The 16,949-nt window shown below is 50.0% G+C and overlaps 2 protein-coding genes and 1 non-coding gene across 3 annotated transcripts in view; 1 reads left to right on the top strand and 2 right to left on the bottom strand.

Moving 5' to 3' along the window:
* Positions 1-3,263, bottom strand: part of LOC136542590 (MADS-box transcription factor 18-like) — a 33,898-nt gene extending 30,635 nt beyond the window's left edge. The window contains exon 1 of the mRNA XM_066535098.1: positions 2,862-3,263. Within this exon, the coding sequence (XP_066391195.1) occupies positions 2,862-3,046 (185 nt within the window). The 5' untranslated portion in view covers positions 3,047-3,263. The remainder of the gene's footprint in view (positions 1-2,861) is intronic.
* Positions 3,264-7,811: 4,548 nt separating this feature from the next.
* TRNAD-GUC (transfer RNA aspartic acid (anticodon GUC)) lies at positions 7,812-7,883 on the top strand. The gene has a single exon. It is a non-coding gene; the product is annotated as a tRNA-Asp (tRNA).
* A 619-nt stretch (positions 7,884-8,502) lies between these two features.
* Positions 8,503-11,709, bottom strand: LOC136547150 (UDP-arabinopyranose mutase 3-like). The gene is made up of 4 exons (XM_066539122.1): positions 11,321-11,709; positions 9,483-9,733; positions 9,235-9,403; positions 8,503-9,014 (listed from the first exon to the last, which is right to left on the bottom strand). The coding sequence occupies exons 1-4, from the start codon at positions 11,642-11,644 to the stop codon at positions 8,673-8,675; spliced, it is 1,086 nt and encodes a 361-aa protein (XP_066395219.1). The 5' UTR covers positions 11,645-11,709; the 3' UTR covers positions 8,503-8,672.
* Between the last annotated feature and the right edge of the window lie 5,240 nt (positions 11,710-16,949).

Genomic DNA, 16,949 nt, shown 5'->3' with positions numbered 1-16,949 from the left:
CTCTCGCAACTGAGGCCTCGAGCACAACACAGGCAGCAACGGTGGCAGCTGCTACAGGTAAAGGCCGAGCGGCAGAGATCATGGTATTCCGGATGGCCATTTCATCGAACAATATGGGGCTGTCCCTCGAGCCTGCTAGCGGTTAGCCTGCTATGTCGTGGCTTCCGTCACCCGTCAGTGCTGCCGCGCGGCACCGCTGCCTCGGCCGCCATGCTCCTCTCCTCGGGCCGTATCTACGCAAAAGATGCCGAGGCAACAGTGAGGGGTGCATCTTTGCGGCCGCAACGGCGCGGGCGGCGGAGCATGTCGAGTGCGGAGGACGGCAGTTGAGATGGCTAAGCGCCGCAGCATATCGTAGTGCTGGAGAGGTGCACGTATTATTGACGTGCGCTGGCCGCTGCAACCGCAACGGCTGCTGCGCAATACGCGAAACGGAGGGAGGCCGCGCACGGGAATGAGGAGGGAGGAGGGGCTTCCACTCGACTCGCACGCGCTAGTGCTGTCGCCTGTTGCCAGTGAATCGTATCCGTGTCGCGTCGTCAACTACGGAGCAGCTGGGGACGGCGGAGGTAACGGGAGGAGGAAGAGGCGCGCGCGGCGGCAATCGGAGGACGGAGTCCGGACGCGGCTGGTAGAGACAGGCCGAGGATGAGGGGAGTGGTTTCGCGAACATTCGCGACCGTCGGGTTTGCGGCTTAATGGGCAAGACCTGAGGCAACCCGGAATCGACACCACTACTGCACAAACGATTGTGCGCAGCGTTGTATTTTTGCACTCCGTGGCGGTCACCTATTTTTGCCCGCTACGGTAGATGCCCCGATTTACCGCGGCGGGCATTTTTTATTTACCGTGGCGGGCACTTTAGCCCGCCACGGTAAATCGATTTACCGTGGCGGACGTCTTAAGATGCCCGCTACGGTAAATAGGGCATTTATCGTGGCGGACGTCTTAAGATGCTCGCCACGGTAAATCGATTTACCGTGCCGGGCATCCTATAAGGCCCGTCACGTAAAATGCTGGCCCAATTTTGAGCCCAAATCAGCCGATCTATTGGGCTTCATATAAAAGGGAGGTGTTAGGGTTTCACCCAGCTTCAGCCACCGCACCCCTCTCCCTCCCACTCGCCGCGAGATGGCCGTGAAGCCGAAGGACTCTCGCGCTGTGGTGGAGCTCGCCCTCCCCTCACTCCTCTCCCTCCCATCTCACCGCACCCCTCTCCTTCCACTCCTGTCTCCCCTCCTCCTCACCTCTCACTCTCTCTTCCCTCCCTCACTCCTCTTGGCAGGGTGGTGGAGCTCGCCGTGGTGGCCTCTCGGCGCGAAGGTGCGGCGGCTCAACCTCGTTGGCCGGAGGCGCGGTGTTCCAGAGAGGAGGCGCAGCCTCGCGGGCATGGCCGGCCTCGGCGTGGCCCGAAGGCGCGGAGGCCCGGGGCGGAGAGCGGCGCGGGCGTGGCCGGCTCGCCAGCGGTGGGGGAAGGCCGGATCCGGCGCCCCTCCACCTTCTTCCCTGCGGCCCCTTGGCGGCGAATCCGTTCGCGGGGGGGGGGGGGGGGGACAGATCGAGCCGCGGCGGCGGCGGATCCCGACGGTGCTCCACCCGGCGGCACCCGTCACGGTGGTGCTACACCAGGCGCCATCGGCACATGGATGATCGAGTGGCGGCGCGCGTGGATGCAGCGGATCGAGGCCATCCCCGGAGGCGGATGGATCCGTCGGCGGCGAGCTCGTGGAGGCTGGATCTGTCCGCGGCGAGGCTGGATCCGTGGATCTGGCGGCGGCGGCCTCCACCATGGCGGCCCGATCCAGATCCGGTGGCGGCGGCGCTGCAGCCCTAGATGGGCTCGGTGGGCCCGTGGATGGGTTCGTCGGGCCTGTCCAGGGTTTTCTTTTCTTTTTTTTTGTTTTTTTGAAATCATTAACCGCGGCGAGCAGCTGCCCGCCGTGGGAAGGCCACGATTTACCGTGACCATTGCACGGTGGCGGATGGCTTTGCCCGCCGCGGTAAACTAAAAACGCCCGCCGCGGAAGCGTCTTCTGTAGTAGTGCACGTGGCAAAATAAGGCGTTGGATTCGTTGGTGCAGATTTCGTTCTTGTAAGATTTGTTCAGGTTATCACAGACCATCTGAAAATCAGCGAGATGCACATATACAAGGAACATCGAAGGACCAAACAGTATACTAATATTCCTCACCATGCATTCATTAGACAATAGCAGTGTTAGCTTCCTTTGGCAGAAATCATGCTGGAACAATACACCTACTTGATACTGAAGAGTTTAATCGCATGATGAAAAAAAAATACTATGATAATCAGAATCCTACCAGCGACTGATCCCAGTTAGATTTTGTGGCTGACATTCCTTTTCACAGTATTTATGAATCAAATAATCCTGACCTCTTTCTGCAAAGCGGGGGCTATGACCGTCGGGTTTGCGGATCCAGAGGGACGGTTACTTAGCCTCAAATCACCATTAATCTGTAGCCCTAACCCTAAATCTTTGTTATTTAGCCCATTTGTTTCCGTCCTGCATGGGCCACTGTGTACGTACGTACGAAATAATCAGCAAGCGATTCCACGATCGAATCATCTAAAGCGATCGTTGATCGAGCACAGCTCATCCATGCAAGCAACTAGAATTAATCCACACAGAACCAACATGTAATAACAACCGTACATGCCTGCATCTACAAACACCTCCCACAACTCAATCCCCATCCGAAGTTCGACGAACGCGGCGGATTGGCACATGAAAAATGATCCCAAAACCATGCGTTGAAGCACACCCAGCGCTCCAAACCCCAAGCGGGCGATCATAGCAACCGGCACCGGCAGGAACAAGAGAGGGGATCGAATACGTATACCTGGAATGGCTAGAGTACTCGTAGAGCTTCCCCTTAGTGGAGAAGACGATGAGCGCGACCTCTGCATCGCAGAGCACGGAGATCTCGTGGGCCTTCTTCAGCAGCCCGTTCCGGCGCTTGGAGAAGGTGACCTGGCGGTTGATCTTGTTCTCGATCCGGCGCAGCTGCACCGGCCCGCGCCCCATCTCCGCCGCCTCGACACCTACCCTCTCCCGCTCACTCTCGGCGCAGCAATGGCGATGGGGACGTGTGGGAAGAGGAAGACGGGAAAGGAAGGATCAGGTGGCTCTCGTCTCTCGACTCGAGTGGTGCGCAGGCAAGAAAGAGCTAGGAGAAGAGGAAGAGGAGGTGGGCGGTTTCAGATGGGTAGGAGAGTGGTTTTGGTTTCAGATGGGGAGGAGAGTGGTTTTGCCTGACCCGCTGTCAGCTGTCGTGTTTTGATTGGATGAGGGGATTTAGGAGCGGCGTGGAGGCAGATGGACCGTGGCATCACGAGGGGGATCGTTATTACGGGCCAGAAGGATGGGCCCAGCGAGGCCGGCGTGCGAGTGCTGCGCTCGTCAGGGCGCGCGGGGCAGGGATTGCTCGAGCCCGTCGTAGGCCGGAAGGGTGAGGCTGTGGGTAGGCCGGCTCCGCGGTGAGAAATGGTTTTCCTTGACCCTGTGCCTGTCGGGGCACAAGGGAGCGAGGTGGAAAGTGACACGATGCGAAGCTGCAGGGCGACTAGCTGATGGGTCCACACGGATGTGGGACCGCATGTCTCTGAGTGCCCTCCCGTTTTTCTTCCATTTTCGGCTCTGCCCGGCTGCCTTTCTCCTAGAGTTTACTAAGGGCGTGATTAGTGGGGGAAAGTTGAAATTATGTTACTGCAGTACTTTCGTTTTTATTTAATAATTAGTGTTCAATCATGGACTAATTAGGCTTAAAACGTTCGTCTCGCGATTTACAACCAAACTGTGCAATTAGTTTTTTTTCGTCTACATTTAATGCTCCATGCACGTATCGCAAGATTCGATGTGATGACTACTGTAGAACTTTTTGGGAAGTTTTTTTGGAACTAAACACGGGCTAAGTTGTTGTTGTATGTTTCTCTCACACACTCTTGTAGCTAACCAGCCACAACAGCACAAACTGCGCTACAACACTATCTACTTTAGTAGTACTTTTCAGCGAACGAACTGTATTTTTCTCTCACAATATTTCAGCAGCAGCATAAGCCAAATTTCAGCGAAACGAACATGGTTGCTGAAGTTGACTTTTTTTTTGTTTGCTTACATATCAAGCATACTACACTATTACAAATCAAGCATACAAATACAAATTCTAATCAAAATATCTTAAATGAGCTTTTTCACGAAGAATGATAGTAGCATTGTAGCAAGAGCAAACAAAATTAGCTAAAACTTATACCTAGTAGTTTCTTTTAACTCCAGAGAGCAAATAAAAATATGTTGATTCAAGCAGCAGAATACGATCGACACAATTTTCATGGACAATTTGTGCTCCTTGTCGCGCACCAACACTTCCTCAAGCTTCTATCTGTTCCTCCACTTGGCGAGCATTGCCACTAGCTAGTCCATTCTGGAGGCCATTGTGTCGGTGAAGATCGTGCACAATCATTGACCTAGTGGCGCTGCTATAGGTGCGACAGGTTTGATCAGCGTTTCCAACGCGGGTTTGACCTAGAGGCCTGTCCAATACTCCAATTTTGCTATGGAGCTTTAGTTGCTCGATCAAACCACTTTGACCTAGAGGCCTGTCCAATACTCCAATTTTGCTTTTGCCATGCCTCTCCAACGCGGGTTTGATCGAGCAACTAAAGTTTATTTTCTATCACATCAATGTTTAGATATCAATTAAAAGGACTAAACATAAGATAATTAAAAAACGAATTACATAAACCGTGACTAATTTACGAAATGAATTTACTAAGACTAATTAATCCATGATTAACATATGTTTATTGTAGCATTATATTTGCTAATCATAGACTAATTAGGTTTAATAAATTTGTCTCGCGAGTTAATCACCATTTATGCAATTAGTTTTATAATTAGACTATATTTAATATTCATGATTAGTATCAAATATCCGATGCAACAGGGACTCAAAGTTTAGTCCGTGGCAACAAACACCCGTGTTTCGTTAAAAAAAGTCTTACTAAGCCACAAGTGCTCGGCAAAAGCTTTCACTCGTCTGTATCTGTACCGCCCAGGCAATAATCATCAACATGTTCGGCTGGCTGGGCTGGATCATGGATTATTTACTGCTGGCTGGTTTGGCTGGTTTGGTGTGAGAGAAAAATACCGTTCCAGCTTATAATCCACGATCGTATACGATCGTTTACGGCCTGCCGAACAAGCTGCATGTGTCAATGCATGCGTCGCATAGTCAGTTTCACACAGGTAGGTGATATTTAAATTCAGAGGGCTAAAGTTTAAATGTGTCATATCGGATGTCATAGAGGTGTTATATGGGAGTATTCGGATGATAATAATAAAACAAATTACAGAAGTCCTCAGGAATCCGCGAGACAAATTTATTAAGCTTAATTAATCCGTCGCATCACATGTACTTGTAGCTTTACTGTATCACCATATTGTCAAATCATAGATTAATTAGGTTAAAAAATCGTCCAGTAAAGTAGTCGTAATCTGTATAATTAGTTATTTTTTAGTATATATTTAATACTTTGTGATAGGGACTCAATTTTATGAAAAGAAACTAAGGCCCCGTTTGGCCGGGCTCCCGCGGGCTCCGGCTCCTGCACTGTAGCAGGGTGTCGGCCGCCCAGCGGCCGACACGTGCCTTCAGGAGCCGGAGCCGCGGAGCCAGAAAAACGAGCTTCTCCGGCTCCGGCTGTGTCAGCGAGAGAGGAAAGGAGGAGAGAGAAAAACGGCTCTGGTGATAAGTAACTGGGTGTCGGCCGCCCAGCAGCTGAATCGTAGGCCGGAGCCGAAGCCGGAGCTACAGGAGCCCTGCCAAAGAGGCCCTAAGGCCCCGTTTGGCCGGGCTCCCGCGGGCTCCGGCTCCTGCACTGTAGCAGGGTGTCGGCCGCCCAGCGACCGACAGGTGTCTACAAGAGCCGGAGCCGTGGAGCCAGAAAAACGAGCTTCTCCGGCTCCGGTTGTGTCAGCGAGAGAGGAAAGGAGGAGAGAGAAAAACGGCTCGGGTGAACATCAACCGGGTGTCGGCCGCCCAGCGGCCGACAGGCCGGAGCCGGAGCCACAGGAGCCCTGCCAAAGAGGCCCTAAACAAGGCCGTAGTCAACTGTCAATGCGTCGTGTCCCCACAGGCCAGGTTCCCTGTGACCCACCGCTGGCCTCCAGCCCATGCGAGGCATGCCGCTCTCCCATGCGGGCATGCGGGCATCGCATGGAAGGCGTCAAGCGGCCAGTCCGGCCGGCCACACAGGATGCCAGGAAAGAGACGAGGAATAGTAACCCCGGGACGCAGACGGCAGACATCCTCCCGCGGGCTCCAGCTCCTGCACTGTAGCCGAGTGTCGGCCTCCCAGCGGCCGACAGGTGCCTACAGGAGCGGAGTTGGTGCAAGTGAGAGAGGAAAGGAGGAGAGAGAAAAATGTCTCCTGTGAACAGTAACCTAGTGTCGGCCGTCCAGCGGCCGACAGGCTGGAGCTGGAGCCGCCGGAGCCCGGCCAAACGGGGCCAATCAGGCAACCAATCAGATCGCACCTCTTCTCTTCAGACTCAGAGAGCCGCTACGCCTCCACGGCTCCACCATGGCACCACGCACAAATCCATGATGAATGATGATCCATGATCCTCATCCACACGGCCGCTGACCGGGCAGTAGCCAGCCTTTCCTAGACCAAACACCAGCCAGGCAGCTACGCCGCCCATCCAGAGACTCCAGAAGAAGCGGCACTGTAGACCTGCAATAACTAATCGGCAGCAGGTCTGCCAGCAGTGGCGGCCCGCGGCCGAACAAAGCGCGGTAGGGAGCACACAGGAGACAGGACGAGGACGGCCAGCGTCATTTTTTTTACAACAACATATATTATATATATTAAAGCAGCCAGTTTACAAAGAGGTCCTCCATGGAAGACTAAATTACAACAAAGTCCTGCAACTGGATAAGAAGGCAGCAGCGTCGGTGGCGTTGAGGAAGACGAATCAACCGGCGAGGGGCGCAGGGGCGTCAAAGACGCTCGCACCCGGAGGGACTGACCGTGCATAGCGTCGGTTAAGGGTGGGTGTGTAGAGCCGTCGAAGGAGATTCATGCCGACGACCGAATGACGTTGTTGAAGCCGTCGCCGGAGATAGAAAAGGCTCAAGCCAGGATCGCCAGGATCTCAGGTGGAGATGGAATTGTCAAACCAACGTCAGAGGAGGAGCTGCCTAGCTGAAGGAGAGGGCGGCAGGACTAGTGGCTGCAAGAAAGAGGTGGAGGCGTGCAACGGGGGTTGCGGAGCGGAGAAGAACGGATCTCGGTGATGGTGAGTGGAGGCAGGAGCAGAGGTAGAGATGGGGAGATCCGCATAGCAGAAGAACGGATTTATTTTATTTATAAACATCGTTGGCGGCGAGAAAGATGTCGAGGAAGGCCGCAGCAACAACGACAACGGCGACGGCCAAACACAGACACCCATCTCGAGGACCTCTACTGCTCTACAGCTACTGGCTAGTAAGTACTAGGAAGGGGGGCCACTCCCTGCCGCTGCGGTGAGCTCGCCGGAGAGTAGAGAGTACTCCGACACAAACGGCCACTTTCTCAGACTGCCTTTTCAGGAAAATCTGCGGATCTAGCGACCGACCATGTGGCAGCAACCGGCGCGCTCTGCAGCGTGTATATGGAGGACGGAGCGCTCGTTTTCACCGATTCGCCCGTCGCATCATGGACGAGATAAGGCACGATGTTTCTATGCTGATAGGATCATGGGAAGGTAGAGTTGTGAAATAAAATTTTCAGAAACGGATAGCATAAAAGTCGTTGTAGTATAGTGGTGAGTATTCCCGCCTGTCACGCGGGTGACCCGGGTTCGATCCCCGGCAACGGCGCTGCTTATTTTTTATGTCAACTTTTTATTGAGTTTTTCGAGATGCAGCATCTCTGTCGCATGGCTTTGCTTTAGAAATCACAACAACGTCAACGAGAGCTTTCATATACTTCATAAAATACGTCAACGAGAGCTTTCATATGCTTGATAAAATTTATAAAATTTCATCAAATTGCCTGCTGTTTCTTTGTCTGGAAGCAAAGTTACTCCCCACAACCACTAAAACCATGAGAAAAGGAAAAAAAAAGTGAGTCGCATATTGAGTACCAAACCAGACATTGCAGCGTTTACAGCTGACATCGATCTTGCTACCAGTGCTCTCGGGAAGGCGGGAAGCAAACAAGCAAGTAACGACACTTTTAAGCTAATCTTCTCAAAGATCAAACCATTAGGCAAGGGATACAGTGATTTTTTTTTCACAGCGCCATTTTGCATTGCAAATATATTAAACAGACAAATAAACACGACAACACACATAATTATGGTTTCTGGGGGGAAGATCAAACCATTAGACAAGAGAGAGAGTGGTTTTTTTTGCAGCACCACTTTGCATTGCAAACATATTAAACAGGCAAATAAACACGGCAACACACATAATTATGGTTCCTGGGGGAAAGATCAAGACTATAATCCGTAAACTTTATTTTAATTTGAAGGTAATCCAATCCAACATTACACCTGTTGCATCACACGAAAAAGGGAAAAACGTGTAAACGCCCTTGTGTTACAGCAGAGCTCCTTTCAGTATGACGGTCCACATGAACAAGTGAAGCTTATACTATATCGTGTTTTACTTCTTAGGAGGGCCATTTGCTGTGGGGGCACCGCCTTTTGGGGGGTTCAGCTCGTCCCAGGCCTCAATCCACGTGACCATGGCGTCGGCAAGCTTGTTGAAGTAGCCGTCCACCTTACCGAGCTTCGCCCTCACCTGCTTGGCCAACTCGAGGTAGCACTTTTGGACGGTGGTGGCGTCCTTTGGAAGGGAGACTGACTGGAAGAACGGGATCAGCTCTTCTTGCCAGAAGATGCCGTTGTATTCCTTCTTCAGGTTCACAAACGGGTTGCTTGCTTTGCTGTGCCAGATGTAGGGTAGACCAGTCTTCACACCCAGGCCCAGATGATCCGTAATCACCTGTGTGTTGCAGCAGAGACATTGGCATGGTTTTGTCAGTACAAAGATACTGAACTAAGACATAATCAAAATCACCAAGCAATGTACACTCAATAAGCATACACTGGTAATAGTCACTAGCCTGCACAACGCAGCTTCTTACAACAAATTGTGGGCAATGGAAATGTTTTCGTTGCACTTGTAGGCATAACATGAACTAGAAGGTGGTAAGGGAATATACCTTTGTGCACCATCCTGCCCACATATCATCGTAGCGACCAATAGGCTGGCCATCACCCATAAGACCAAAGTACATTGCAGGACCAATGAGCTCACGGTCAAATGCAAGGTTCATTCCACACATAGGGAAGAGGGTGCCCTTCGGGATTGTAAGAATAGCATCAACATACCTGATTTCAAGAAAGAAAGACCAGTTAGTAAAAGGCGACCACCTGAATGATGGAACCTACGGAAATGTAGCATTTTTACCTGGTGTTTCTCTCAAGGGGCTTAACAAGCTGGGTAGGGGCATCATAGTCTGGAATGTTGAGCCAAAGCCCGTGAGAAACAGCAGTTGGGACACCCTCACGAAGGCTGAAGGGGTACCCACGAACAAAATCGGCGCCAACACGGTAAGGGTCATACAAAGTATTGAAGAAAAATGGAGTAGAAGGGCTCAGGAGGTTCTTGATGTGCTGCTCAAGTGCATTGATGTCCTTCCCTGATGGATCCTTGGCAACCTGAAAGTTTTGAAAAGCCATAGCTTAGCAGTTAGCATTTTGCCTAAACACATACAGAATATCTTGGACTAAAATATGCCATCATACTCAAAGGCTATAAATTTTATACTGAAAAGGACGGGCATGTGCAGTGTTAGTTTCAGCTGCCAACAAACATACAAAACTATCATGTTTCATGTTCTCCTCACATGCAAGTAATGCCACGAAAGTGAACATCAGCATACTATTTTTTAACAGTAGTAGTTAAAACAAAAGCCATGCTCTTGAGTTAGAAGATTGCTTCTAAAATAAATGCAAAAGGAAATATGATTCCTTGGTAGAGCCCCTGCATCATAAGCAAGAACAACGATCCAGTATATTTGGCAAGTGGGTGGGACCCCAGAGTAAATGCACCTGGAGTGCTGTCAAGGTTTAAGCCCTCCAGGAATCTTTATATACCCTAAAGATTTTTTTCCAATGGCTCTTGAGACATGATTTCTTAAGCTTCCTGTTTCTTCAATTTCTTTACAAGATAATCTTTCACAAGCTTTTATGCAGCCTCTAGGATCTCCAGTTTGTCAGAGAATCCACACAATGCAAGGACAAAACAGTATGTATAAATCAACACAAGGCTTGATGTTGACATGGTCCACCAGGTGGTGGTGATTCCAGGGCAGTGGTAGCTCCAAGCTAGCATTAAGTTACATCTCTCGTGCAAAGGAATAATTTATGGTCATATAAGAAAAGATTATGGCAATAAAAAATAGAGGATGGTCCAAAACTACATGGATGCTATCATTCATTCCAACCAGATTGTATGTACAGGCTTCGGAATAAACCATGCATGGTGCAATGCAGATAACTCTACCGCTTGCACCAGGCCCGCCCTTCTGTCATCTGTATTGTAAAATAAGCAATTTGTCCCCTAGTTACTCAGTCTACTGATCATGACCTGGAACATAAAGAAATGCATATGCATCAACACAACCGACACAATATGTCTGCAAGGCGACATATACAAGTTATCCAACAGAGAACAGACATTGTGAACTAGCAGACACCAAAGATCAAGCATATTCCAGTTCATATACCCTACAGCTGGAAGCAATACAGGGCCAAAGCAGTGAGGCTAGATCCAATGCTAGATACTTTTTGTATAGCAGTGAAACAAGTCAAAAGTCTAGTCCAAGTAACATGATTGGATCTGACAGTTGAGACTGCCAGCAGACACATGTCTGAACTCCAAGGATTAAGGAGACAATAATATCCAACTCGTCATATCAATCAATCACCTGAAACACGTGAAATTTGCATTCTACCTACCCAGATCACAGCGCTACGGCCATAATTAACAGGACGGGTAACAGCAAAGACGTCAAAACTTTGCATCCCAAAATTTCAATCCAGGACGCATTGTATTGTATCCCAAATTTCACACCTCAATTCATCCCCACCGAAGAAAACACCCCCAGTGTATTTTCTCCGTCACCTATATAACCAGATCTGAGCCCCATCCCCACCAAAACGCGCCCAATTACGGCGAGACTATGAGATGGAAACTACTCTCGGATCATCGCAAAGGAGCGGAGCGGAGCGGAGGGCACTCACGAAGCAGTCGTCGTCGATGGTGTAGATGTACTTCTTCTTGGAGACCAAGTAGCCGAAGCAGCGGCAGGCGGAGTCCTTGAAGGAGATGCAGGAGGCCTTGGGCCCCAGCATGCGGTTGATGTCGTTGCGGTTGTAGAGCTCGTAGTCGAAGCCCTCGGGGACGCGGATGGTCTTGCTGGGGTCGCCGTCCTGCACGATGATGAGGTGGTAGGGCTGGAAGAAGGGCCGCCACATCTCCAGGAAGTCGAGGTTGCGGATCGTCGGGATGACGATGTCCAGCTCGTCCTTGAGCAGCGGCGTCGGCGCGTGCGGGGCGGACGCCATTGCTGGAGAGCGGTCGGGCGGGCGGGCGGCGGGCGGAGGGGAGGGGAGCGGCCGGCCGGGCAGCGGTGGCTGTGGTGGTGGGGCGGGGACTGCCGGAGTGGGGAGGGAAGGGAGGGAAACGGAGGGTATAAATGGAGGGAGGGCGGCCGGGGCCCGGGGATCTAACGGCCGCGGCGGGTGGGCTGGTGCGGTGGAGCCGGCGCGGCTGTTGTTTGCTTCTGAAGGAAAGGGGAAAAGGAACAGTGGGTTGGCCGGGGCCCGGGGTGCTTTGTCATGGCTAGACACGCCCTAGACCCATTCAAACGTCCGGCCATTGAAAGGAGCCCGTCTAGTCCTGCACGAATTGCAGGTTGCAGGCCTCGGTTCGGCCCGACCTGAAGCCCAAGGGTGGTTTTAAAAGTCCATTTTGCTTATAAATAAATACTTTAACTTCGAAAGATTTTTTTAAACAAAAAAATAGAAAGCAATACTTTAATTTTGTTATAACCATCCTGTTCGCATGAACTGCTTATCAGTCATGGTACGGTGTTTTTTTCACAATAAAACAGCATCAGCCGGCTTATCAGTCGGCAGCCGCAGAAATCATCAGCTCAATTGGACATTTGGACGAACAACTCGCATCTAATGATGACGGATACGAATTCCAATTATAAGACGTACTATATCTTGTATATGACCCGGACTCATGAGTCGTGCTCATACTAGTTATAACAACTTGCGTCTAACAATTATATATAGTCTGATTCCAATATATACTGGATTTTGTTGCGACATACGGGCACATTTGCTAGTAAATAATTAAGTTTAAAAATATAAAAGGATATATCCAATTTCTTTTCTCAATACATCTCTATCTCTCTCTTTCTTGTTTTCTTAACCACACTTTTTTAGTTTTTTACTCATCCTTAATTCCCATCCCCAAAACTAAAACATCAAATATTTTGGGACAACGAGAGTACCAAATAAGTGCATTAAATTCTTCATTGAATATAGTTTATACATATTTCGTGTCATAAATGTCGATATGCTTTTTATATGTAAACTTGGTCAATATAAGATAGTTTGACACAACATGTATGTCTATACCTATACCTAATAATAATATAAAAAGCAAAAAAATCTTCCTCCAAATTTTGATCCATCACACTCTCTCTTCAATCGTGTGTCCCTTCACTCTCCGGAGCATAGGAGTGCTACCTGTTTTTATTAAGAGTACTAGTACGTGATGAATAAAAAATTAGTTCTAATTGTTTTTGTTCCGTTCATGATCCAAACTGAAGATCCATGCTTATATGAGTGAGAAAAGTGCACGACTAATCATGGTACAGAGTATGATTTTAAGGGCCCGTTTGGCATGGCTCTCGTCGGCTCCGGCTCCACTACCGTAGCACTGCTGTGGCTGTAGCACAGAGTCGGAGAAGCTCGAAAATCGTGGCTTCTTCAGCTCCTCCTCTCCCCAGTTTATTTTCTGCCTCGATTTTCGAAACGGCTTCTGTTACAGTGTCGCGAGATGAGAAGCCGGAGCCCCAGGAGCTACGCCAAAGAGGGCCTAAATTATAAATGATGCACGATGTAAATTTTATTGCAAGACACCAACATATTTACTAGTAAAACTAAAAGTACACTTTTGTATGGGCACTGAAATAAAATAAAATAAAAACACCGCCAAAAAGGACATAACAAAAAAGCTGACGATCGAGCACGGACTGGACGGTGTTCTCACCGAGTCGATAGCTTCGCCACTTGGAGTAGGAGCGTTGGACACATATATAATATAGGCCATGAACATAAAGAACGCGACCGATTGGCACGACCCGACCTGTATGCACCTTGAGTGAAAGCGCCGGGTGACTTGAATATGAACGATGAATAATCACGTCAGTGAACGCGCCTTTTTCATTTCCGCGCGCGGTGCACGCCACGGCATGGCATAACACCCGAGTGCCGAGTCAAAGAGTTCAAGACGACATCGTATGTCAGGCGGGCAAGGCATCTTTTACCCTTTTTTTCTGGGTCCGTGGTCGTCGCATCGCAGTCGCAGGTGCCGAGGAGCAGCTGGTGGGCGGCACTGTCAGAGCAGAGAGCACCGTGCGTCGCGTACTTGGACGGTTGCATTGAGAGATTACACTACGTACACGTACGTGTACATAGACGTACGTCGTTGGAGACGACTTTAAGGGTGGTCGGCTGGTTGGCCAGCCCTCCCACGAAACTACTGTTCACGTGAACAGTGTTGTAAGACAGAGTATTATTTTTCCTTACAATAATAAGCTGCAACAGTATTTTTACCTATTTTTCAGTTCCGCCGAGCATGTTTTTGTTGCGTGCACGAGCAAAAAGTCGCCGCGTGACGTACAGTACACTATATGGGGTAGTGCACCCTGAGACTGAGAGCTAGTCATCAGTGCCCAATGATCGGAAAGTGAGCTCGCTTGCATTCGTCTTTGCCCGCATTGCACGTTGTTGGCGCGCGGTTGCCAGTGGTGGCTGTGTCACGACTCGACTGGGCCGCGAGTATGTGCGCGCGTGCGTGGCCCTGGCACGACGCACGTGCACAAATTGCACGGCCACGGAGGCTGTCAGGCTGTAATCCATGGCCCTCTGAGATTCTCTGACAAGCCGACCGATCCGCGCCCGTGCATCCGTTCCAAAGCGAACAGGGGGGTGTTTAGGCCTCGTTTAGTTGATGAATTTAAATGATACTATAGCATTTTCGTTGTTATTTAGCAATTAGTGTTCCATCGTAATCTAATTAGGCTTAAAAGATTCGTCTCGTGAATTTCGTCTAAACTGTGTAATTAGTTTTATTTTTTATTTATATTTAGTGTTTCATGCATGCGTCCAAAGATTCGATGTGACGGGGAATCTTGAAAAATTTTACAAAATTTTGGGAACTAAACAAACACAGTTACTCTAAAATCCAAACTTTGGCACTATGCAAAAAGAAGATTTCCCGTCACATCAAACTTGCGGTACATGCATAGAGTACTAAATATTGACGAAATCAAAAATTAATTACACAGTTTGGTTGTACTTTACGAGACGAACGTTTTGAGCCTAATTACTCAACGATTGAACAATTATTATCAAATACAAACGAAATGCTACAGTGCGCTATAGTACGCTACAATGAATTTACCGCTATCGATTCCGGGTAACTAAACGAGGGCCAGGCTGTGAATAAGCGCCCTGCAACTGCAAGCACGCAACGCATGTACCACTGCAAAAACTGACAGATTGAGCGGTAAATCCTAGCGCTACGCAACGCATGTACCACTGCAAAAACTGATAATCCTTATTCACGGCCCGTTCGCTAGTTGGTTTCAGCCAAAACTTAGATCTGTTCAGCTAATATTAAAGCCAGTTGATAAGATGGTTGAAGCTGTTTTGTTGTGAGAGAAAAGTACTATAGATTCTAGCTGATAAGCCGGCTGATAAGTTCAAGCGAACAAGCTCGAACCATGATGCAGTGTTTTCCTCTCACAACAAATCAGCACCAGCCGGGCTTATCAGCCCAGAAACCAACCAGCGAATAGACTATTAGTTCCTCCGCCAAAACTTTACACCCTGTCGCATCGAATGTTTGTACATATGCATAGAATATTAAATATAGACTAAAAAATAACTAATTGCATATATTGCGACTACTTTGCGAGACGAATTTTTTAAGCCTAATTAGTCCATGATTTGACAATAAAGTGTTACAGTACACACATGTGCTAATGATGGATTAATTAGGCTTAATAAATTTGTCTTGTGGTTTAGTGACGGATTCCAAACACCCTATGCGACACCCATGTAACTTTCTAGATGACACACTAAACTTTACCGGCTGGATCTGAACACCACCTTAGCAGAACCCTGTAGTTCATGAGCACCAGGCCACCAGCCGTCGAGTCGAGCGCCCCCTATTCCGACCTGTGTACGGCGGTCGGGGCATGAGCTCGACTGCATCTCGTTCCCGTCGTCACCATCTACGACATGGTCCCCGCGAGCTCGTCGCAGTAGGAGGTCGTGCCGTCCCGCGACACCACGTGGCGGACGCGCGCGCCAGCACTCCTCGAGCCGCGGCACCGCGGGGGAACAAGTGTACGGCGAGCCCCAGAGCTGCTGAACAGACAGGCCGCGCTCGGATAAGACGGGTCTCCGACGCGCTCAACGGCAGGAACGCCTCAACCAAATCGCCGTGTCCATCGTCGGCTCCGGCAGATTCAGTTTTCGCGCATAAGATCGAACCACAAGCTGATCCTGCAGCTTGTCCAAGCCGTAACAAGGTCGGTCGATAGAAGGGAGGGACACAGAAATACAAACCTCGCATGTCCCACTTGAACAAGCAGCTCGCTGCTGCTCCAAAGATCATACAGAGCGATAGGATCGTGATTCTTGAGGTCGGCCGGGCACCATTTTCCTGAAGGCTGAACCGAGAAAGTTACAAGTTTAACCGAGGTGCGGCGGGAAGCTGAAGGTAACACTGTATCACCGCCATCATCACGAGGAGTTTGATTATGTTTCTTTCAGCATTTTGGGTCTGTTTGGTTCCTTCCTACGAGACAGCTGCCCAGGCAGCGACGCCAGACATCCAATTTTAGTCGTTTCGATGGAATTGGATAGATTTGCGTGGGCGTTGGCCTCATGTCAAAGTGTCAACCAAGCACGTACTTTGTTTGGTAGATCACTTTAGCCTTGTTTGGTTACGTGGCTAATCCCTAATAAGACTCTAGGAAGCAAACTTTGAGCTGTTTAGTTTCATGTAAACAGCTCCGAGCCACGCCTAGGGAGGTCCTAGCTCCAGAAAAACGAGATAGGATCCGTTTTTCGGTGGCCGGCTAGGCTAAGCCCCGTCAGAAGTCTGGTAACCGCACGGACCCGTCGCTCTCTCCTCCGCTCGGCTTCTTCCGCCGCCGTACTTGCCGCTGCTTGCCCCGCGCTCCTCATCCCGGCGGCCCCGCATGCCCCCGACGCTGCTCGTCCCGGTGGCTCCGCATGCCCCGCAGTGCTCGTCGCCGGAGGTTCCGTGCTCGTCCTCCCCCCGCTGGAGGTCCCCTGCTCGAACTTGCCGCCGGAGGTCCATCAACCGGTCACGGCTTTGGTGCGTGCGCCGTGCATGATTCGATGGCTGAAGGACGTTGCGCATACAGAGAGGAGGTGAAGATTAGCATGTGTGGGCGTTTCTGCTTGAGGCTGTGTGAACTGCGTGATCTGTGCCGTGCTAATCTGTGCCGGAAAACTGCATCTGGACGCTGCGTGATCTGCTTGAAGGGGTGCAAATCTGTGCCGGAGAACTGCGTGAGGCTGCAGGGACGGC

The sequence above is a fragment of the Miscanthus floridulus genome, chromosome 3, assembly GCF_019320115.1.
Source record: "Miscanthus floridulus cultivar M001 chromosome 3, ASM1932011v1, whole genome shotgun sequence".
NCBI classification, from domain to species: domain Eukaryota; kingdom Viridiplantae; phylum Streptophyta; class Magnoliopsida; order Poales; family Poaceae; genus Miscanthus; species Miscanthus floridulus.
Note: the sequence above shows the minus strand (reverse complement) of the source record. Positions and strands in the feature narration are given on the sequence as shown.